The 23,686-nt window shown below is 42.8% G+C and overlaps 1 protein-coding gene across 1 annotated transcript in view; it reads right to left on the reverse strand.

Annotated features, from left to right (window-relative positions):
• Positions 1–227: 227 nt before the first annotated feature.
• Positions 228–23,686, reverse strand: part of DOCK5 (dedicator of cytokinesis 5) — a 127,812-nt gene continuing 104,353 nt past the window's right edge. Inside the window, exons 38-52 of the mRNA XM_019556563.1 lie at positions 22,536–22,655; positions 21,478–21,567; positions 20,501–20,605; positions 18,359–18,500; positions 16,565–16,646; positions 15,511–15,595; positions 14,559–14,645; positions 13,901–14,077; positions 11,768–11,851; positions 10,933–11,070; positions 10,651–10,817; positions 8,857–9,034; positions 5,843–5,981; positions 4,080–4,195; positions 228–2,035 (exon numbers count right to left, since the gene is read on the reverse strand). Of these exons, the coding sequence (XP_019412108.1) occupies positions 1,934–2,035; positions 4,080–4,195; positions 5,843–5,981; positions 8,857–9,034; positions 10,651–10,817; positions 10,933–11,070; positions 11,768–11,851; positions 13,901–14,077; positions 14,559–14,645; positions 15,511–15,595; positions 16,565–16,646; positions 18,359–18,500; positions 20,501–20,605; positions 21,478–21,567; positions 22,536–22,655 (1,812 nt within the window). The 3' untranslated portion in view covers positions 228–1,933. The remainder of the gene's footprint in view (positions 2,036–4,079; positions 4,196–5,842; positions 5,982–8,856; positions 9,035–10,650; positions 10,818–10,932; positions 11,071–11,767; positions 11,852–13,900; positions 14,078–14,558; positions 14,646–15,510; positions 15,596–16,564; positions 16,647–18,358; positions 18,501–20,500; positions 20,606–21,477; positions 21,568–22,535; positions 22,656–23,686) is intronic.

Raw genomic sequence — 23,686 nt, forward strand, 5'->3', positions numbered from 1 at the left:
GCATTTCGAAAGAGAAAACTGACCTTAAAATTCATCGCAACTGAAGTGCTCCACAAGCTTAGGTGAGTTTCAGCCCAAGAAACCACCAAACAACTTCAGAAACAAGTCGCTATTTTAGCTTAGACCTCACAAAGTGTAAATCAGTCTTTCAATGCTACTGGTGTTGATCAAAAAAGGGTGAAATCCTGGTACCAGTCAAGTCAGATAGCTGAAGTCCTATAGGCTTTAACAAACTCAGGATTTTATTCATGAACTTCAGTCACCAGGACAGTCCAGCTGTGGAAGTCAAGTGAATCTGCAGTCCATTTGATCCATGAATAAGGAGATCAATGCTTCTACTGGACGTTGATAAATCTGCCAGCCACCTACAGATAAATCTGCCAGCCACCTACAGGAAATAGCTATAATTCTACTAATTTGGAACATCTATTTTTGCATGAATTTCATGTATAAAAAAACCTATTTTCTTTATTTCAGAGGAATGTAAAAAATGCTGCTGACGCACACTAAAAAACAACAAAGTGGAATGAATTATGAGAGGAATTAGAGCAGATTCCATACAACATCCTTTAACTGCACAAGTCAGCAAAGAACACAAAGCTGGAGTAATCCAGGGTATTAAAATGCATAAGATTACACTGCCAAGTCTTTCATGTCCATCCCAGTAATAACCATGACTTAGTTAAGTCCAATGACTATTGAGAGTTTGGTCAGGTATTTAGCAGACAAAGCACAATGTAAACTGCAGGACAAAAGGCACAGTGTTGGAGTGTTGCAATAATTGGGTGCTGTAAAGGGAAGTGTATTTGACACCACCTGGATTTGAAGCTTTTTGGTCAAGAGTTTAATTCACATTCTTGCAAGCTCACTTTTGCATCTGCTAAACTTCAAAATTCATTATGTACAGCCTTGCCCCCATAATCCTTGCCCTCCACCCCGGTCACCTTCATGAGATGCTTATAACAACTTCACCTCAGCTGATCCTAAAGTAATGTGCGTCATGGGAGTGAAAACTTACACCATTACTTGGTTGTTAAAATGAACTAAATGATGTACAAAGTCCCAGTGTGTGTACAGGTTGGTATATAGCAGTATTCAAGGCAAGCTTCAACTGCACTGCAGTATTAAGTGGACAACCAACAGCCAAAGTATGAAGAGAAGTGGTGAACCTGTACTCTCCATTGGGAGTGAGCTACCTCTATTTTTGGAGCAGGACTGGCAATCCTCCCATCATTCTTAAAACACAGGAGCGATCTAGAGCAATGCCTGGTTCAGGCAGGTGACGCTCAGTTGATGCTTCCATTAGATCTCGGCATGCAATCAAAACTCCAGGAAGCAACTTGAATGGAGTCATGGCATCCCATGCAGACACCTGCTGCCTTGGTGGGCTGCATTTTGCAGATAGGGAAGGCTGCCATCCATTCCATATGAATTAAGGCTTTTCTACATTTTCGGTTTTTGCACCGTTGTAGCTGCACAATTGTGAGGCTGTAATATACACATGCAGCAAAAATATACAGAAGGTATTGCACTGATATGCGCCAGTGTGCACATCAAGGTAAGTCACGTCATGTTTTGTACCAGTGGAGCAGCTCTAGATGCTGGCACTGCTGAATTCATATTAGTGGCAAAAAACAAGAAAACCAGCCCGAGCAGTGTCTTAGCTCCTGCTCACATAGCTTCCATTTTAAAACTGGGAGATTCTCCAAAGGTTAGTGCCTATGTGTAGGTAAAATTGGAAGGTTGCAAATTTAAAATATACTTAGTTCAAATGGCTTATTTTGCAATTACCTACAGGAAAACTTCCAGGGAAGGAATGGGAAAGGAAGGCCAAATTGCCCATCTTTATAGCTGGAGAAACCCAACACGTCAATAAAAAGAAAGCAGCCATTTCAATCAAGGTGCTAAAGAGCATGCAGAAGAGTGCTAATCCTCATTGCAGTCCCTGCTCAGAAGAGAGGACGCTGGATTTTCTTGCTTTTGGAGGTGGAGGGGGAGGTTTGACTTCACGTCTGCTGGGCAGTGGTGGGGCAACCTGAGAAGATAAAACGCATAACCACAAAGTTGAGGACAGCTGCTGAGCCAGATGACATACCTCTAGAAGAGGCTGCATTCCCTGCTGTTCATTTCAGGATTAAATCCTTGAAATCTACTGCATGCAGTGTTTTCCAGTGCCAGATAGAAGCAATGAGTGGCAAATAAGCAAATACACATTCCCAGACAGTGGAAATAAAGCTTGGTCTTATTACAGTAGGGGTTTGCAGATGGATAAATTTCGGTTCTGCTTCTGACTGCTGTCTGACCTTGGAAAAGTCAGTTCCCTTTCTGCCATAGTTTTTTCTATTTGTAATATGGGAACAATACTACTTGCACAATACTGGAGCTTTACAATGTGTCATGATGGGTAAATTTTCCTGATTTTCCACTGAACTTCACCTTGCATAGGCACTTACTCAAGTACAGGGAGGATCAAGAAGATATAAAATGCCGATAAATCAGAAAGGTGCAAATGACTTCACATACTGCACAGAACCAAAAAAATCCAACTACTTGTGCCTGTAGAGAAAGCCACACCCCTTGCTGCACAAACAGGTGGGATTTTAAAGACTTTATTTCTGCACAAATCTGCACTTGTGGTTTCTTCTGATTTTATGCTTTACTTTAAGTAGTGTGCCAAGGGGCGCATTTTTGAACAAACATACTCGAAAGAAGACTGGATGTAAGACCGCATATGTTCTCTTTGCTCAGCCCCAATGCCTGGATTTCAAGACTAATTAACAGGGGAGGGGTTCTCACATAATAATGTGCTGAAGCTCTTTGGAAAATACTTTTACAATGTTTCTTTATGGGCCTCTGAGTCAGTCCGATTTGGCTGCAGGCCAAGGTCAATGACAATGAAGTGAGCAAGAGCATGCTAGTAATTAGTTTTCTTACAATACTCAAGGGAAGGCAGCTCTTTATTAATCCTCTGGAACCAATAACTCCCAGAGCATCCATGGACTTCATATATTTTTTGCCATCGCGTTACCTAGCACAGTAATACAGCCCCATTTTAGAAGCCGAGTCAAGTCAGACTCTGTGAGGATTTAAAGAAGCAACACTTCAGTGGTAGACAAACTGACTCTTATCCATAGCTGGGATATTTGCATGTTAGACTTGAAAATCATTTAGGAATCTTTTGCAATACAAGATCTAACAGTAACATAGATGTGAAGTAAGACTATAATGCCCCAGTGAGATGGTGACTTGGATCATGGCCACAATCGTTACAAACGGGGCATCTGTTCTTAGAACATGACAGGCTCCCACCCTTTGAAAAAAATCAGACACATTCAAAGTATCCTAGAGTTAGGGACACAAAAAGATGAAGCATGAAAAATCATAAAGGCTTTTTGCAGAGGTTAACTTCCCCCCCCCCCCCCCAAAAAAGGCGTTCCCATGCTGAGTCCCACACATGCCCAGAAGATGCAATGTGTTCAATCCAGGTCACCCAACATCTGTAGAGATCAGGTAACCTGAGTGGGGCTTTTTTGGTGCTTTTATGTAATAGCTGATTGAATCAGCTTTAGCTAAAAACACCATAAAGCCCTACTGAAGTGCCTAAACTTTACAGATGTTGCAGAGCCAAGCTGAAGCAACACACTGCTTCTTCTAGTATAGCACATTTTTTTTTGAGGGGGGGGGAGGGACATTTGCAAGTAACCTAATTTGCATATGAAAAATCTTAGACTAGAAATTTTCACTCTCAAGTAATGAAGAATGCTGTGATATTTAACATGCTAACTAAAGCCATCAGGTTGGTTTGTGTTTTCAATAAAAAAGGGAAATACATTATTTTATACAGAAGACTTTGCTTAAGGAAGGAAAACGCATCCCTTTCAGCTGAAGAAGGGGACAGGCTTGATTGTCTTCACTTTAAATGGAAAAGTTCTTGCTCTCTTGTGGTTTCAGAAAGTGAACCAGTAAACTGATTAGACAAGTTTCAAGTAGCACCACCCTAAAAGCAGCTTGGAAAAGTCCACTGGTGCTGCTTTCTCAAGAATAGGCTTCCAAAAAAGTGTCAGCTCCAATTTCCTTACCTCCATAGAATTTCTTGGGTTGCTATTCTCATAGGGTTTGCTTTTGGGTGGAGGTGGGGGTGGGGTGCTCTGAAAGTCAGCAGCTGCCAGTCCATCAGCCTGCAGGGAGGGAAAACCTAGAAATAATTAAAATAAACAAACAAAAACAATTGAGAGACAAGGAAAGCTGCTGGGGGGTATGGAACAGGGCTGACCACATATGATTTTTAAGGGAGTATCATTCTGGTTTGTTTGGTGCTCTAACTCTGCTAACAGGTCTCTTAGTATTTTAGCAGATAAACCTAAACAGATGTGTCAGACTGGAATCCCAGCTGAAATTCCCTTAACTTCAAAAGGCCCAGAAAATTCCTATGTTCAGAACATAAATGTAAACCCATGTGAAAAATGCATGCTTGGGAGAACAGAAAATTGAATCCATTATCGCAGCTGAAATGTTCAGAGGGGTTTCCTTTCTGCTTTGGCTTTCATCTGAGAAGTCACTTTGATTTTTAACTCCTACCGACAGGCTAGAGAAGAATTCAAACTTCTGAAGAATTTCTGGGGAGTTATCCCGCTACCAGTGACAATGCTTTTTTGCTCTGCAAGTTTTTGGATTCACATAACCTCTCATAATTCAACATCTTGTGAGTTTTGTCCTGAAAAAGTTTTTCAAATTCTCTCATCTGAATTACATACTGAATCAGAGGCTCAAGATGCCTCTACAATCCAGCCTCTCAGCATTTGAGAAAAAATTATCTAATTCTCTTTCCATACAGGCTTTAGATTGGGTTACCTCAAACTTCAGCAAAGTTATTCTTGTTTTTTTTCAGCGTAAGAGGAAACTCAGCCCTCAGATGTAAACCTCTCTCCCTTTTAAACACGGTTTAAAGCAGAAGATCCAAGAAACACATCAAGGAATTGGGAAAATCTTTAATAATGGGCTTTTTGTTATACTTTTACCTTATATTGTATAACTGCATTTCATTTGAAGCAGAAGCGACTTGCCTAACCTATTAAGAGAAAATTCTTCTCTCTCAACCATTTTTAACGTACCAGATGAAATCACAGAAACCTCGTTATGTTTCCTTATGAAGTATATTGTCACAAGACAGTGCTGAAGAACTAACCGGAACCTGAAATTTTCTGATTAGAAAGAAAAAGAGAGCGCAGCCTTGGCGAACACTTTTAACCAGAAACCTGTTTGAAAAGAAGTCTTTTGGACTAGTTTGGTTCTCACAAAATTTACTGACTTCCCAGGCATTATTCCTAGTTTATTCTGGTGTCAGAGAGAAAGGGAACTGGCTCTACAAACCAAACACATGCTATTGTGATAGAGTCACTGGGCCCAATTTTCAGAGGCCTCCTCTGATCCTGCAGGTGCCCACAAAAATTTGTGCTGGTAATTCACTCAGATGCTTAAATGAACAACATCTGTTCCCTCAAATCATGGAAAACTAGGCTGAGACCCAGGCCTGGCTTAGGCCCAATGGTTCAAAATCATCGTTAATGAAAAGTTTAATTACAATTTAATGTGTTGCATGTAATAGGCCAATGTTATTTGAGGACACATGGCAACACAAAGCACATTAACAACGTAAACAGGAAATCAAGATTTCTTTCAATAAACTTTTACACTAGCTTCTCCCTCTCCTCGCAGCAATCTTTAAAGTTGGCACTAGCACAGAGAGCTGTAAAGCTATCTCTGCAAATACAGGGTAATTTCTTTCATCACAGACCCTGTGCAGACAGAAGTGGAAAGCAAGCTGCAATGCTACAGGACTTACTTTGGGTTCTCAGGGTTTTGGGAGTGATCACTGGTGGACTGAGTGGTGCTGACTGCTGGAGTGAGGAACCCTGAAGCAGCGTCAGTCTCTTGTCTCCTAATTGAAGACTCTTTGGCCTCTGCGCTTTTCCCGACGTGCACTGAGGGAAAACAGAGTAAACAAAACCTTTGGAAGTCGGCAAGGCCGCTGCACACATATCGAATAACCAAACCTGTCAAAAGGGCATCAACATGCTCCAGAAGAGCCACATACAGGAGAGAAAGGTGCATTCAGGTGAAACATGAAAGTGCACGCAAACAACTGGATAAGCAGTGTCAAAAAGGATATTGCTATAGCCTACAACACTAGGAAAGAAGCAAAGCTGCTAACATTTTCAATAGGATCTTAGCAAGTATTAGTGGATGGGTCCACACGTTCATTAGATCCAGGAGCAATTAACCTGCAAGCAAATGCTCCTGGGCAGGCATCTACACGTGCAGGAAAGTGGGGGCAATTTGCTGCAAACTGCTAATGGCAGCAAACTACTTCTGTTTCCTGGAGCCCTGCAATGGGCCCCTGCCACCACCAGGGGGAAGCTCTAGACTCCTCCTGGGTACTAGCCCAGGGGCTGGCAGGGAGAACAGGGCCAGGAGACAGCTGTCTCCTGGTCAATGGAGGGAGGGAACCATGTCCCCCTGCCCTGGCAGCAGGGCACTCCTGGGCCTATCCTCCTGATTAAGGCAGGGGATTTGGAAAGAGCTGTAGGGGTGGGGACAGGTGCCAGCCCCCTACCCTGATCCACTGGTGGGGCAGCTAGCAGCAAGCCCCTGGCTGGACAGGGAAACCCACAATCACAAAACTGAACAGGGAACAGACACCCCAGCCCCTACCCTGTGATCATCATGAAGCAAGTGCTGGGAACTGTCCCCGCCAGGGGCAGGTCTCAGCCCTGTGCCCTGACCAGCTAATTGAGGCATGAGGCTTAGAAAGAGCTGCAGGGGTGGGGCAGGTCCCAGCCCTCTGCCCCATCCACCAGTGGGGCAACTAGCAGCAAGCTCCTTCCCAGGTAGGGAATCCCTTCCCAAGCTAGGGGCTTGCTGCTAGCTGCCCCACCAGCAGATTAAGGCAGGGGGCTGGGACCTGTCCCTCCCCTGCAGCTCTTTCCAAGTCTCTTGCCCCATTTGGGTTGCCAGGGCCAGGAGCTCCCTGCTACCACAGTAGGGGGACATTGTCCCTCCCCTGGCAGTAGGCAGCCTCGCCAAGGCCAGGGAGCAATGTCCCACCCCAGCCAGAAGACAGCCATCTCCTGGCCTGATTCTCCCTGCCAGCCCCTGAGCTAGTACTCAGGGGAAGCCTAGAGCTCCTTGGGGTGATGGCAGGGGCCCATTGCACGGCCCCAGGAAGCAGGAGTAGTTTGCTGCCATTAGCAGCAAACTGCTCCCTCTTCCTTGTATGTTTAGACATCTGCCCAGAAACATTTACTCATAGTGAAACTGCTCCCAGATCTAATGCATGTGTAGACACACCCACTGATACTTAACAAGATCCCACTGAAAATTTTATCAGCATTGTCACTCTATTAGTGCTGTAGGCTATAGCAATATCCTTTTTAACACTGCTTATCCAGTTCTTCACTTGCACTTTTTATCCAGTTCTTTGTTTGCGGAGCTGGAAGATAAGGATCTCCCAGCCCCCCACCCCCACCATGATTTCTGAGCATCTGAGCAGGGGGCTTGGAGCTCCCTGCTGCTGGGGCAGGGGTACAGAGTCCCTGCCTGGGCTCTGATGGTGGAGCCCAACTTGGCAGCAGTCAGTTCTCAGGGGCAGGGTGCAATCTGTCACTTACAGGCACTACTGCGCAGTAACTAAATCACAAGTAAAATTTGCTACTTGCATTTGCAGGTAGCAAATTTACTCATAATTACACAAGTTTACTGCGTAGTACATGTGTGGAAGTGTAGATGCATAGCTTACTGCACATTAAGCGTGTGCTGCTGTGCAGTAAAGCATCTTGTGTAGACACCCAACAATGGGTTCTTTTTAAACCATCTCAATATATCCATTAAAGGAGGACATTTTTTATGTCAAAGAAAATTCAAAGTAGAAAGTGGCTGTATTTGATCTACCTGTTCTGTGAATCATCTGGAAAATCCTTGGAAGCAGGACTGGGAGTGACTGTGTGTGTCATTCCATCTAAAGGACTGCAGGTCTCATTCCATTTTGTTCCCACAGAGGAAGAGTGGTCTTACTCAAGGAATCCTACAGGTCCAGAACTCTGGAAATTGGGGTCCAGTTGTCAATTTGGACACACTGTCTGTATGTCTTTGGTTCATGTTACCCAACATCTCTGCTAAGATTTTCAGGGGCACTTGTGGGATTTAAGACACCAATATTCTACTTTTGGAAACTTAAGTCGTTCTTCTTTCCTTGCAAATCCCTCTGCAAAATGGAAGTACTCAAAATGGAAATACACACAGAGATGCCATACAGGTCTGTTCATTAATGATCATGAAACACTTACGGTACACCTACACAGTACCAAACATATACCTAAGCTAGCGCCTGAACTGAAAACAGTTCTTAGCCATATTTGCTGGGAAGCGCACCTGACCTACTTACCTCTGAGAAGCAAAATAAATTCTTATCCCACCTCTGCAAGGTAAGTCAGTAGGCAAGAAGCAGAGCTAATTCTGAGTGGTTAAAATGTACCTGGTTATATGAATACAAAGGAACCAATTCTGCAGTGGTGCTGGCTGCCTGAAACTGTCCTCCGTTTGTGAGAGAGAGGTTGCTGAGCACTTGAAAGGTGTAGGCCCCAACTGAAGACTCACTCCCTCAGTTTTGAAGTCTACTTGAAGTCAAACCACAGTGTGGCCCATGACACAAGTTTTCCAAACAAAAGTAAAATAATTGCTTTCCAAGGCTTTTGGTATTTGAACCCCTCCTAGCATTACACAGAGATCCTAACAACAAGCAGGAGTGAAAGAAAAGGAAACACAAACAACTCACTGTGGACTTCAGTACTAGGATTTTACCATTTTGGAAGTCAAGTCATTGTCTGGCTCCTTTTCCACAATAACCTGAGACTTGCTAATACTCCAGTCCTTCCTCTTGAACTTGTTAATCCGACTATCACTATCTTCTTTGACAGGCAGCTCCTCAGACCTGGAAGCAGCTGAAGTTCTTCTTTCCAAGAGAGGCTCAAGAATGGATCTACAGCCCACGCAGAAACAACAAAACAAAAGCTGTTAGCATTTACCTTGTCTTTTCTTCCCTGTCTGCGAGCAGGCCATAAACTTTTATTGTATATCAGGGATTACTGTGCAGAATTGAGTAAGGAGCACAAGATTTTCATGCTCCAAAAGGTACTCACATGCTTTAGGAAAGACCATCCAAGTACGTTATACATTATGCATGGAGTGAAGTGTGGTCCACTGCATAGGGCAGTGGGAGTTGGGAGAAGGGGATCTGCCATGGAAATGCTCTAGGACCTTGGTTAAGTCACCTGGGCCCTGTGGTGATTACAGCTTCAAATACTTACATGGACAAGTCACATCAGACAGGATTTAAATTGGCTAACTTATTTTACTGCTGTTTTGCAGCTGGAAACAAAGAGGCAGAACTAATGCTCCATGACTAACTAAGCTCGCTGCAGACGCAATTTGGGCATCAGATTAAATCAGTGTCTCTCAACCTGTATGTGCACTGCAAGACTGGATATGGAGGAAGGAGCAGGTTGGTTGACCCCCAAAACCACCTGCCCCAACTTCCTCTGTGGCCAGTTGCATTGCACTGCACAGTAGCTCTGGTATGGGAAGCGGGAGAGCCATCTTAGTGGATATGCTGCTTGAAGAGCAAATTAGCTGAAACACATCACTGGTTTGGGACAGTGGCAGCAGGCCAACAGGGTGCTGCCCCACCAGTTTCAGAAGACATGTTCAATCATGTCATGATTATGCAGGCTGGTCCAGCCCACTACACATATGTGCACTAAGGCACCTTGGGGCTATCTCCTTACCACTCCAATGGTTCATGTGCAGTAGAAACACTTCAACAGTTAGAATGGATCACAAAAACCACTTGTTTAAGTGGGCAGCGGGGTGCCTGTACTGACGCCCCAGCCCAGGTAAAGAGCTGTTGGGAGGAAGGCTGAAGATAGGGGACGCCACGTGCAGAGACATGCACGTGGCCCCAGGTAGCCTGCAGAGCAGCTCCAGCAGGTAAGTGGGGGAGAAGGGGATTGAGGCCCCTGTAGGGAGGGAGCTAGGCAGGGCTGGGGCTGCCATATGTGGCTGCATGGCCCCAGTGGGGAGCAGGATAGCACCATGGGTGGCTCATCCAGGGGAGGGGGAGGACCGGCTCCACGCTACCGCGCGCACTGCAGCAGAGCCAAAGCACATTTTCCCCCTTTGGCTCTCCTGCACCATGCCCCTAGACAAACTGCCAGGCTCCGACTGTCCCATGACCTGGCCAGCCAGGGCTCCATTCAAAGTGAAGGCTGGCTGAGTCGTGGGACAATCAGAGCCTGGCAGCTCCTCCAGGCACACATGCGTTCAGCCCCTCTCCAAATTTTTTTTTTTCCCCCTCCACCTATACCACCAAGTTCACCAGCTGCGCCTGATTCAGGAGTAAGCTGGTTGTGGAAATGTGCGAGTCCGATCTAAGATCTGTGTCTTCTTATAATTTGCCACCGAGATACAATCTTACCTTAAAAATTCAAAGGACATTAGGAAACACCTTTCCATGAGATTATATTCGAATAGCCTAAACTCATAAAAGGCATTTCTACACCTCAAAAAAGTGACATTTTTAAATGGCTGGTTACTCACCCATCTGATCCTGGCCTGGAGGAGGTGCTCTCAGATGAGGTGGAGGATGTTGAGACCACAGAGGAAGTCATGGATGTGACAGACAGCCGTCTCAGTGTGGAAGACATGATGTAGGGCAGCACTACAGAGCCCGACCTGCTCTGCTTCCGCTCAGTAAAGGAAGAAGGCTGCAGAGAATGTTAAACAGAGCTCAGATTCACACTGGGAGAAGATGCTAGGTCTGAGGGTGCATTTGGTTTTGTCTCTTTAAAGTACCATGCTAAACAAACAAGACACGTTTACCAGAGTTATCACACCATAGAGCTTCTCCACTTTCTTCTTCAGCTCTTTGAAGCAGGTTGTCAGTCTGTCATGCAGAGGCTTCAGCTGCTCAGTCAGTTTCTCACCATGAATCCTAATCCCTTCTGCTAGCAGTGGCATCTGAAAGCAGCAGCAAAAATGCCAGGAAACAAAGGTTGCTATGAAAAAAGGTAACTTCCACGCTTTAGCATGTAAGGTGATTTCTGGAGGGATCAGGCAGGAGTTGGGTTTTTTTTTTTTTTTCTTTCTGACATTCACATGCCCTACCCTACTTTTTCTTCTATATACACATTGTATTGCATGTTTGTAGTATTCACTATATAAAACATGGGGATGCCATTCCTTCAGTCTCCAAAATAGTAGCTCTGACTTGGTTCTACCATATGGAAGTGGGAACTGGGAGAAATGGAACAGGTTGATACTCTACTGGGATAGCCTTTTCATTAAAACGTCCTTCGTGATTTTCATTGCCACACAAGGCTATGTGGCTCAGACTGCAAGACTTTTCAACAGACCAAGCTCCCCAACTTTTTTGTAGTTAAGACGGGGGAAAAAAAGAGGGGGACATGTATTTAACTAGATTCAAAAGAAACACCTCCCTGAAAAAAGACAGTATATTCCAAAATACTGGTGGACTGCTCTATAGGATTACTCCAGTCTTTTGGACAATTATGGCCATTATACTACAATACTGTCTAAAGTAACTAACTACTATAACACCATTACTATTTGTTCATATAACATTTTTTCTCCTTGTGTTGCTCAAAAATAAAAATATTGGGCAAAAACCACCACACACGCTGTCCCATTACATTACCTGTAAAGCAATTAATTGTTTAAGCAATTCAATTTTATCATTGTCTTCAGGGTGTTCTTGGACATATTTCTCTGTGAAAAAGGCCTGAAAACAAAGAGAAGAGCATTAAGGATGATATCATTTTTAAGCAGCTCTGGTCCTCAAGGATACCAGCAGCAAGAGACAAATATCTCTACTGGTGAAAGAACGGTGAAGCAGCCAGTGTTTCCCCATGTTGAAAAATCCAAGCCCCAATATAAAGAACAGACTACCTAGGACAGCATAGTTCCATAAGTGTTTTTTTTAATGGATATATCAGTAGCAACTCCACTGTTAATACGATCTTGAGATTTTTAGTAACACCCTTGTTCAGTGAAGTACCTCTACTCCAAAAGGTAAGCAGGTACTTACATTCCATTGATTTTTAGAAGCAAGTATATGCATAAAATTGAGCAAATGTTCGAGTCCTATCCTGATCAGCAGCCTTAAACCAAAATTCCACCAATTTAAATACTGATTGAATTTAGTCTCAAAATTTATGAGGGGATAAGCAATTTTAAGACAGTACCTAGGCACAATACTCAGTAACTTCATCTACTTTGAACATGTTGCTCTGTCCTATTTCAACCTGGGTTCCCTTAACTGAACTGCGTGCACAAGGGTTTGTGGGCCTAGTGATAACGTACTAAACAGATGAATCACCCACTGATGTCAATAGGAGGTTAGCCTGTGAAAAGAATGCAAAGTTAAGCCCAACTAGATTTTTCCTGAGTGTTTAATTATTAAAATGAAAAAAGAAGGCCCATAGTCAAATCAGTCTTTTGGCTTTCAGCTACAAGGAAACAATTAAACACAAGATTCCAGCTGCCCACGAAAGCCAAAAATCTCTGCTGAGCCGTAGTCAAGGTAGAAAAATATGAATTAAAAATGAGTACTTCCAGATGTGGTCACAGTTACTCTAAGCTTCCTCATTTTAACTGCTTTCCCACTTTCATAATTCTGAACTCAGTGTCAACGTTAATTCATAAAATGAGAATATGTTTGTCCCGATTCATCCCTGGTGGACTGTCCAACCTCTCTGGAATCAGCAGATTTACACTGGGGATAACTGTGACCCAATCCTCTTTAACAGTTATGCTTCATCTCATAGGACAAACACATTTTTGAAAATCACGCATGTTTTTCACACCATATACTGAGTCATCTTCAGGCTAAGGAATGGCATTATTTAGGACTTGCAACATGGTAAGGCAAAGCGCCAAAGTGATTAAGGTCAACATCATTAAGACGACATACAACACACCAACAAATGTAAAAACTAAGAAGGGAGAGAAATATGTTCTTATTCCAAACTGACTTCTCTTTACTATGGCACTACCTAGGTAAAAATATACTTTGAAAGCTGACAGGAACTGCTTTCAAAATCCCTGTGTGTCTCACCACTATCACTTTATAGTATTAAAATCCAGATATGTGCATCAATTTGCTAGTACTGCATAGTACTGCAATTCACAGTAATATGTGAAACCCTTACAAATCTTTAATATATTTTTTTGCACCCAAAGCCCCTGTAAGGCAGGACAGTGTTGCTATCCCCAAGCCAGACAGAAGCTAAGACTTGCCACAGGCCACAAAGGACACTTGTGGCACTGGAGGGAACTGAGCCAGGTCTCCCAAGTTCCAGGCCAACCAACCTGTCTCCTTTACCTGTGCTCTTACCATTTCTTCTTTGATAATAAGCAGATAAGGAAAAGGCTAAGAGAATTTCACAGCTGGGGAACTAAAGAACACAGATTTAATGAGTTGCCCAAGGAGTAAATACCAGCAGGGAAATAAACCCATTGCTCCTAAATCACAGGCTATTGTCCATTCTTATCCATCTCTGCCCACAGTTCTGGGACTAGGCTGCCAGAGCTTTTCACTTTTAGTACTTCTAGCAGTTCCACTACACAGTGCCAAATCCTCTCAGAGCAGGAACTAGTTCCAGAAAGAACTGCTAAAGCAGCGGAAAGTACAGGAGTGTCAACAACATGTCTTCTGCTGAGCAGTGGCAGAAGCCTTGCTTCACTCACCTGACGTGGTCTAACTCTACCTGCAGAACTGGTATTTTAACTATTCTGAAGGATGCACAAGCCCTGAATGCAGCCAGCTGACCTTTTCGTAATTGGTGTATCCACCCATGACAGCTGGATCCACAATGCCGTTCAGAAGCATGGAGAGTGGGTGCACAGGAAGGGCCCGGTCCCAGGCATGCTGCTGGACACTGTTGCTGATCTTCTCATTGGTTAACTCCATAGTTTCAATGGCATTCTCCAAGGGGCTTATCTCTTCCTGAATGGTAAACACATACGCAACTGTAAATCTTCCCTGATACCTGCTGAATGCAATGTTGGGAAATACCTGCTACCTGCTATGCAAATTTCAACCCATCAGTGACTGGCAGAGGCTGACACCACATCATAGAACAGGACTGGCCCTGAATATTCTGCTGCCAGTAACCTACACAAATAAAGGAACTCAACCCTACCTCAGTTTTAGGCACTGATTTAGGCATTTGCTTGAATGACATAAGCTGCTGTAAGGGTGAAGTGGCATGAGGTGCTTTGGATTAGGGAAAGAATTCTTTTCTATGATATCTTACAATTATCCAGGAACTTTTTTTTTTTTGCCAGCATGTACAGATAGGTACAATACAAGATGCGAACATCTACACTAGTCACTCCTAAACTTGATGGACCGAAGATCTGATCCTATAAGTCTATATGTTGAAATACAAAACCCCTCTTGTAATCTACCCCTACAAAGTACTCACCGTTGTAATCTGTTTGACTTCAAACCATTTAAGGATGCCTGGGAATGAGTAGGCAGTTCTGTACGTTGTTCTTTCTATCCACATAGTCTGTTTAGAGAAAGGGGGAAAAGGAGTGTGTAGAGGGATAGAAAACGGAAAATCAAACAGTGCCAGGAAAACATTGGTTTTGCAATAGATTTCCCACCTGCTCTAGGGCAATAAGGCCAGACTACAGTACTACAAGTCCCCAGGGTGGAGGTCATGAATTCTGAATCACATGGGAACAAAAACTAGATCTTTCAGCAGCAAAAAACAGTCCTTAGGACTTAAATTAATGTGAAATAACTCCTTGGGCAGTTCTAGCTTGTTATCCTCCATGTGGACCAGCCAGTAGAGGGGCAGGTGGAACACATATAGTTAGCGTTACATGGCACAAAATTATGTGGAGGCATAGCCTGCCTTGTAAGCAGCAAAGAGAACTACATCACAGCTCAAACTCTTGCAAATCCCACCTCCAGGGCTGGACTGAATTCAAAGTGCTGAGGTCTTTAAGAATGCTGTCTGATTTGAGCTTGTCTTCCTTAGGGATGCCCACACAGTCACAACCCACTGGATATGCAGGGATGCAGCTGCTGGAAATACTCATACTTATGGTTTGTGGATATGCAGTGTGACCTCAGCTTTGGCCCTCTTTGCCAGAACAAGCTCTGCATTCAGGCTCTGATATAAAGTGCAGCTCTTTGTTCTTTCCACATTTAAGTAATAAAACCTTGTTGCCACAGGTGGAGACAAAAAGGGAAAAAACTTCTAGACTTGTTGATTTTTGTATCATTCTATATGCTGTGTAGGTACCAAAGCAGCAAGGACCTCTGAAATGTCATGGACAGAAAGGTAACATGGAAAAAAAAATTCTCCTTTGGTTAGAGAATCAAGTTGGCATTCTGGAGTTTGGAACAAACAGCAAAGGACGCACTGCAAATTCATTCTCAGGATCCTTTTCTCCTTTCCAGAATGGCCGGGAATATGTGAACTGCTGCACCTCATTGGCTCTGTAGTAACTAAGGAAGAACAAAGTAACTGAGTCTTAGAATCATAGAATAATCGAAAATGAGGGTTGGAAGAGACATCAGGAGGTCATCTAGTCCAACCCCCTGCTCAAAGCAGGACCAACCCCAACTAGATCATCCCAGCCGAAGCTTTGTCTAGCCAAGTCTTAAAAACCTCCAAGGATGGAGCTTCCACCACCTCTCTGGGTAACCTGTTCCAGTGTTTTACTACCCTCCTAGTGAGAACATTTTTCCTAATATCTAGCCTAAACTTCCATTGCTGCAACTTGAGCAAGGGAAATTTAAGTCTTCTCTTAGCCTCCCTCCCAACCTTCTGCTCCTTTGCACAAACATCCAAATTTAAACCCGATTATGAAATACCTGTGGACAAAATATAATTAACATGATTAAGTCTCCCCATATAGACTGCACAGAACCTGTACTCAAGCCATACTAAAGAACCACGCCTTTAAGCCTAGGGTAGACAAGGATTAAGCTGTGGCCAAGAGGATCAATCTCTTCCTCAGATTCTCTCACCCGGTCTGTCTTCTTAATGTATTTAGATTGCAAGATCTTCAGGCAGGCACAGGGACTGGATCTGCAGTTAGACTGTCTAGGTACCACATTAAGTAAAATAATACAGCAGCCATACAAAGCACAGTATGGTGTCTAACCCTGACCAGTGTTCCAAGACAGACGGGGTTTTAGACCCAGAAGAGAGAGTCAGTTCACATAGAGGCTCTCTGTGGCTGAACTTAGTGAAGTTGAAAGGAGTGTGCCCCCCCCCTCCTAAATACTCGTTTCATGAAAAACAAATGCTGCAACACTAACATCACTCTACAGTGGCAAATATGGTGCTGTTAATGGTGCTCACTACAGTATGTAGGTAACTCCTAAATCAGGCACAGAAAAACTGTGACAAATGCTCTTGATAAGGCTTGTTAAAGTGAGAACAAAGAAAGTGACAGAAGATAAAATTACTTTAAAATCTGTTCAGGAACAGGTTTGTCTTTATAGTTTGGTGGCAGGTTCATCACAGGCTTCACTATAAAGCACTGCACATCTGAATGATTCCTGTTAAGGACAAAAGGCACCATGAACTCGACAGGAGAATAAATGAAGGTGCAGGATAAGCTGGAGGGGATAAAACATCTACTACAATTCCCAGCTAACAGAATTTCCCTCGAGTGCAAGACTTATACTTTGGGGACTAAAAGAAGGAGGTTATTTCCTAGCAGCATAAAATAGGAGGGTGTGCACTTGTGTGATTTACAACATATTTCAGTACCCTGCAACACATTTTGAAATTCTTTCGTGAAACAACCCAAAGAAGTGCTAGGTATTACATCATTTCACAGAGGAAGGGGATAACTTTATCCCAAACTGAACAGTGCCTTTAAAAAATGGTTTTAAATGACAACCCCAGCCTTCTGTTAAATAACCCACAGGATCATCAAACCGCCCATACCAAGTGTGTACTGCAATGAGGAGTACTGGCTTCCCTTTTAAATTGAGTTTGCAAGAATCAGAGAGGAGTCTGTACCAAGTCCAAAGTATGCAGCTGCTCCCCTTTGTTACCAAAGCCCCAGATCCAAACACCCCCATACTTCTGGAAGAACTCAGATCTGCATCCAAAATCTGCAGTTCAGGTTCACCTCTAGCCAAACCACCACAGCAAACACAAACATATGCAAAGGAAGCAGCTGAAATGCAGCAGAAATTAAGGCAACATTTTCAGATCCACATTTAGTCTTGAATGAATTCTCATTTCCTCACTGGATTTAGTGTTTGGCAGGCTTGGTGCAGGGGAAGCATCTGGTATCACTACTCGAGATGCGCCTTTGTGCATAGCTTTTAAAGCCAAAATGGACTAGTAAATTATCTAGTCTGACCTCTTGTAGGACACAGGGCCAGAGAGTTCCATTTCTGCACAGAGCCCCCCTAACTTCTGGTGGACTAAAGCCTGTCTTCCAGAAGGGCATCCACTCCTGATTATGAACCCAAGAGAGATCAAGAGAATGCAGCACGTCTGTGATAGTTGGCTTCAGTGGCTAATCGCCCTCACAGCCAACAAAGAAGTCTAAAGCTTCATTCGCCACTTGTCTCACTCCAGTTTCGTTTCCAATGTTCGTAGTGACAAAGAGAGGGGTAGAGAATCAGAAATCAGCTTCCAGGACTCTTAATCCTGAGCCCTTCATCAATACCAAGAATCATTATGGACTTCTAAAGAAAAGCAACGTCTGGTAGAAAAGAATAAAGCAGACCTCTGCATGAACACTAGTAAACTACACTGCAAAAATGAGACACTGTCCCTCCAGGTATCCCATTGTCACCCTTTGTATTTTGCTTACTCTATTAAGAATTTGGGAAATGCTGGATCACACCCCTGGTCCATCTAGTCATACATCCTGCTGCTAACACTAGCCAGCTCCAGCTGCTTCTGAGTATAGTGGAAAGAAACCCACAAATAGCAACCGTGAGATTGTTTGCCTCCCCAGTTCAGGTACTACTATAACAGATATTGGCTTGAATTCTATTGCACTAGGCTTTGTAGCTCTTCCAAATTCCTGGGGTTTTCATCGCATTAAATCTATTAACTCTGGATATTCTTATCTTTAGAAATGTCCAATCCCCTTTTGAAGCAGGCTTAATACTTGCTAACAAATACATCCCTGGGGAACAAAATGTATAGAAGAGCACTGGCATGACAATGTCTACCAACCCAACAAGAAGTTAGTCTGGAATAAGACAAACCAAGGCACAGTTAAAAGATACACTGTTTCGGAGAAGACTTGATCTCCTCTCCTGGGGGTGCGGTGCTGGTCATCTTTTCAGCATTTGGCAACTGGGTCAGTAATTTCAGGTTGAAGTCTTCCCTCCGTTCATATTCTTTGCCACGGTAGATAAAGATTTTATTCTGCAGGCAACAGGAGGAAGTGAGTGCGTGTCTACCAACAGATGGGGTGCAATCTGAGAGATTACATATTTCTGACTTGATCTTTTTTATATTTTTATTATTGTACAGATAGACATTTTAAAACCAGAAGGGACCACTGCAACCATCTCCTCTCACTTCCTGCATAAGCCATAGCAATTAACCCTTGTTGTGTTCAGGGATAAAACTGCCCTGGCTTAGTTTTCATACACCATGGGCAATCAGACAGCTACTGATCATCAGCTTCTCCACAGTAAGTCCCTGGCTCGACTATTTATTCACACCCATAGAGTGATGCACAGTGGGAAGAAACAAGAGCAGAAATGAAAGCTGGAGTGGAACATAGTGGAGCACTGAAAGCTACAGTCAATTCACAGAAGCAAACCTTGGTAATAACAGTGACCTTTTCCCAGCCTATATTTTGTCATAAGAAGTATCATTAGGTTTACTCAAGTTATCTAGTAATTTCACACAAAAATATTAAACACATGTTTCAATAACTAAGTGGTAAGACTCTATACGGAAATCGGAAACAAGACCTCGCAGTGGTGAGCCAACACAAACTATTCACTGAAAACACTGTCAGGTCACCAACTTGTGCTGGGAAGAGGCACTGTATCAAGCCTGCTGTGTACAGTGAGCTATGGGAAGCTAAGGTGCTAAATTCGTAAGTTTAAGGCCAGAGAAACCACTCAGATTATTCAGTCTGACCTGTTACATAGCAGAGGTTCATCTTTTCAGCCTTGAGGGATGTGACACTTGGGGTAGAACTCTGAAAGGCCATGAAAGGGGTGCAAGGTACTGAAAACCACCATGCAAAGCAAAGAAAATGCTTTCCACATCCTTAGCCTTACAGGTCAAGTATTCTCTGTCAACTTATCAAGAAAATACATATCACAAGTAAGTTAAATGGGCTTACAGTCTTGATTTCAAATAAGGGATGCCAATCTAAAAAGAACCTCTGACACAGCTATGGAGTTACAGAGGACTTCACTGGAGATATATTTTTTCTTCAGTTAAGTGAAATCTAGTACAGACTGTACACAGGGTAGGCTCCCCAATCTTTCCCAGACCCATCCAAGGTTCAGAATGAAGATGTAGCTCCACTGTCCATGCCATTGCTGGCCCTTTTGCAGGGACTGCTAAAAATGTGGGCAAACATAATGATAGTTTTGCAATGTGGATATATTATTGGAGCGAGACCAATTCATTCTGCACAAGGGGTGACTTCTGTTCAATGGCATGGACTCAAAGGGCTGACTTACCAGTTGAAAGTCTTCCATTATCAATTCCATGTGGCATTCCAGTCCCCAAACCCTGAGATAATTGGTATGACTAAACTTGGCTTCCTTGTAGGACCTGCACCTTCAAAACCACTCCAATTGGAAATGCACATTTTCCCCTTTTAATACACACAGGTTGGAAACATTTCTAACATGCTGCTTCCTACCCATGTGACTCACGCTGGGTGCTTTCACCAGTAAAATTCAGCCAGCTAACAGGAACCTTGAGTAGAAAGAGTCTTTGATTTGGGGTATCTGGGTGGGACTGAACCTCATTAACTCTTCTCAAACAGTTATGACCCATACTCAGATTGGGTTGATCCTTTTGCAAAGAAAACCAACCCTGTGACAAATACCCTAACCCTACTTGTGAAGAAATTGCTGTGTGCAGATAAGCTTGCACAGCATTTCCTCCACATCCGTATAAGAATACTTGGATAACTTCATCATACAGCTGCAATCCACCACAGCCCCTTCATTTTAACATAAATGAGAAAGTATGCATTTAGGCTGAAATTGTTACGCTATTTAAAATTATTTAGATTTTTAAATAGCAAAATTATTTAGATACTCAAACACCATCCACATTAATAGAAATTTGGTACCCAAATATATCTTAGCAATATCTGGCACTTCAATCCCTAGTATCCCTTGTAGCACCCATCACTACAGCATCCCAGGTGTTTGGAAGATTCTTACCCGAAGGAAGGAAGGGAAACCCTGTCCGTAGTAGCCAACAGCAAAATATTCTGGTTGAGGTCTCATTGCCTTTATAATATTCTCATAAAACGTAGCTCGTTTTTTCTAGAAGAAAAAGAATGAAAAACCCTCAATGTTTCATTTCTGAGTTCACTGGGACACTGCCAGGCCAAAACTCATATTTACAATGTTGTTTACTTCCTCTGTGCTATGGTAACATCTATAAAAATGTTTCTTATGACTGTTTATACAATATACTAATTTAATTTTTGCAGTTTATTGTGTGCGCTTAATTTTATACTTCACTTTCACTGGATGGTGGACACTAGGACTGGGGTGAGTCACCAAGTCAGTTTTCCTTCTTAGCTCTCAAAACATGTAAACAGTGCTGTAGTTTCTCTGATTTCAGGATAATTCCACTAATTTTATGAAAAATAAAAAAGCAAAAACAATAAGAAGCTGACCAAATGCAAATGGTAACAAACATCACGGACTGGCAGGAATGCAGTGGGGCAGATGAAAGAATAGCAAGACAGGATGCATTTTTGCAGTTATAAAATCCAATAAGCTCCTTGAAGCACTGACCACCTTCTATTCTATGTTTATAAAGCATTCAGCAGAAAAGGGTCCTGGGTTTAGGACTGGAACACTCAACTGCGATCACAATACAAGTAACAATATGTGAATCACTCAGCAAGATGCATTGAAATTCTTCTACAGGTGTAGAAAACACAGACAAACAAGTCTGATAAGTGCTAAATATATCAGAGTACTATTTAGAACGAAGAAACATCTTTATGATTGAAATGATATTTTCAGCTTTGCTATGCTAATAACTAAACTAAAACTTGAAATAAGTATAAAAATATTCCCCTAATATTAAGCTTTGCAAAAATATGTATTGCTTAAATAAATGACAAATATGTTGGGCCTGAACTACTTGATATGCAGCATCCCGAACAAAACAAGCATCTTACCAAAAGATGACCAAGCCCCTGATAATCGAATACTTGGTCCTCATACATGTTGGCCAATTCTTTGCTTAGCTGGATTGCTTTCTCCCACATCTGCAGGTAAGAGAAACAAAGTAACAACGACAGAAATGAATGATTGCTATAGCCATTTTTTTTACCACAGAAACTGTCAGCTAACTTTAATTTGGGTAGTTCTTTATTAAACTTGGCTTTCTTATGATTATGACGATACATTTTCATCTGTAGATCTCAGAGGGTACATCTACATGTGCGCTTTTCTGCGGAGTTGACTAATTAGCTCCCCAGTAAAGTGTCACTGTTTACACATCTGGCAGGATTAGGGTGCAGTAAATTAACTCTACTGTAAGTAATTAAGTGCGACTGGTGGAGTAATTAAGTGTGACAAAATGCACATGTGGACAGTGACAGGGGCTGCCTGGGGCAGGAAAGTGCTAAAGTGCAGGTGGCTGTCTTCCACATGGCCCCACACTTCAGCACCCTCGTGCCCCAGTTAGCATCTCCGCCACCCCGTGCCACCACCCATAGCATGGGGCTGACCTGCCAAGCCTGCTGGCAGCCCCGGGCTGTTCTTCCCCAGCAAAAACTGCTGCTGTCCCAGGCACATGTGTAGATGCTGCACTTGGGAGCAGCAGACTCCAGCTCAAACACCTCTGGAGTTTATTGAGTCATGTTAATTTCAGGTGCAGATGAACCCACGATGATTAACAAAGGGCCACTGTCAATATTCCTAGTGGCAACACTGATACTCTTGGACCTTGCACAGGCAATTTCCTCTCTTTGTGCCTCAGTTTCCCTATCAGGCTTCATAGGAGATTGAGACCTGGAGAGAAGAAATCATATGCCTCCTAGGTTCTTGCTGAAATTCAAAAGCTTTCTTGACAGTCCCAACCTATAACTTTTCACTGATTGATACAAAGGCTCTACTGTGATACCACCTTTGCCCTTCTTTGAAAATCCAGCTTCTGCTAACTGAATTCACCCGTTCAAATTATTTACCCGTGTTCTGTCAAAGCCCATTCAAACTGCATGGAGCGACTGACCTTGCCCTTGTCAAAATAAGAGATAATTTCCTGGTAGAGTTTTTCCTTGAGTTCTTGTTGTGAGTAGACATAATAGCTGTCCTTCTGCAGCAGGTAGTGGGCACATGGCTTATCAGACCACTAGGAAAAGAAAAAAAAAAAACCAGACAACTGAAAACACCTAAGATGCACTCAACAAACTACAGTTTAACTCTTGGGTGGATTTATCTGAGCCAAATCAGCAGTGATACACAGGCAAATGTAAGTTATACTACAAGCATAAATGGTCTGAAAACAGGTAGAAACTTTACCCACAGATGCACCATCAGTTTAACTTGCATCAGTTTTTAAAAAAGTCAATTTAACTAGTGTACCTTTGGCACTGGCATATTTAAATCAATCAATCTGAAACCTGATACAGTAGCTTATCTTGCATGTACAAATTTACTGACATGCTGAAGTAATATCTGACAGATTTACATAGACAAGAGTGGCTTAAGTAAACCAGCTTGAAATAACACTTGAGCTAAGCTGGTGCAACTCTTTGCTTACATGTTAAAAGTGTATGCGGAGCAAGCAAAAGTAGCAGAATTGTGAGACTTTTAGAGACAAGTGGCATTTGGTTGTAGTACAAAATGGCTGTAGCAATCTGTCTGCCTGCAAAGCTGTACTTTGCACTTTGGTTCTTGATAATGTAAACTGATCAAAGAAAAGGACTACACAGATGCTCTTCCTTCAGTTCAAACCTGGAATTTTTCCATGCAAGTCAGTAAGATGCAAGTTTAAACCCAACTGAAATAAGCAATTCCTAAATCCAAGTAACAGTTTCCACATTTGAACAAGTCCAATTAAACTGCTGCATATTTATAAGTACAAAATCCAAATTCATAAAATGAATTGGGAAAACAAGACTTCACAGCAATACAATTCACAGGAACACTTGCGAATAAGCACTCTGCTCCAATTCCCTTTTTCTACTCCTACACCGCCCTCAACAGTCCAGGAAAGAAATTCGACACTGGTATGCATGCATGTATTTATGTATGTGTGGTTGTACGAGTGTTTGCTAATAGTACACACACACACACACCTTAGTGCTGATTTATGCCATGGCTGAGTTTGAAACACATAGCACGTTACCTATTCTTTGCACCCCGTTTTGATCTTGCAAG

Source organism: Crocodylus porosus, unplaced genomic scaffold, assembly GCF_001723895.1.
Source record: "Crocodylus porosus isolate Cpor-Errol unplaced genomic scaffold, CroPor_comp1, whole genome shotgun sequence".
Lineage (NCBI taxonomy): Eukaryota > Metazoa > Chordata > Crocodylia > Crocodylidae > Crocodylus > Crocodylus porosus.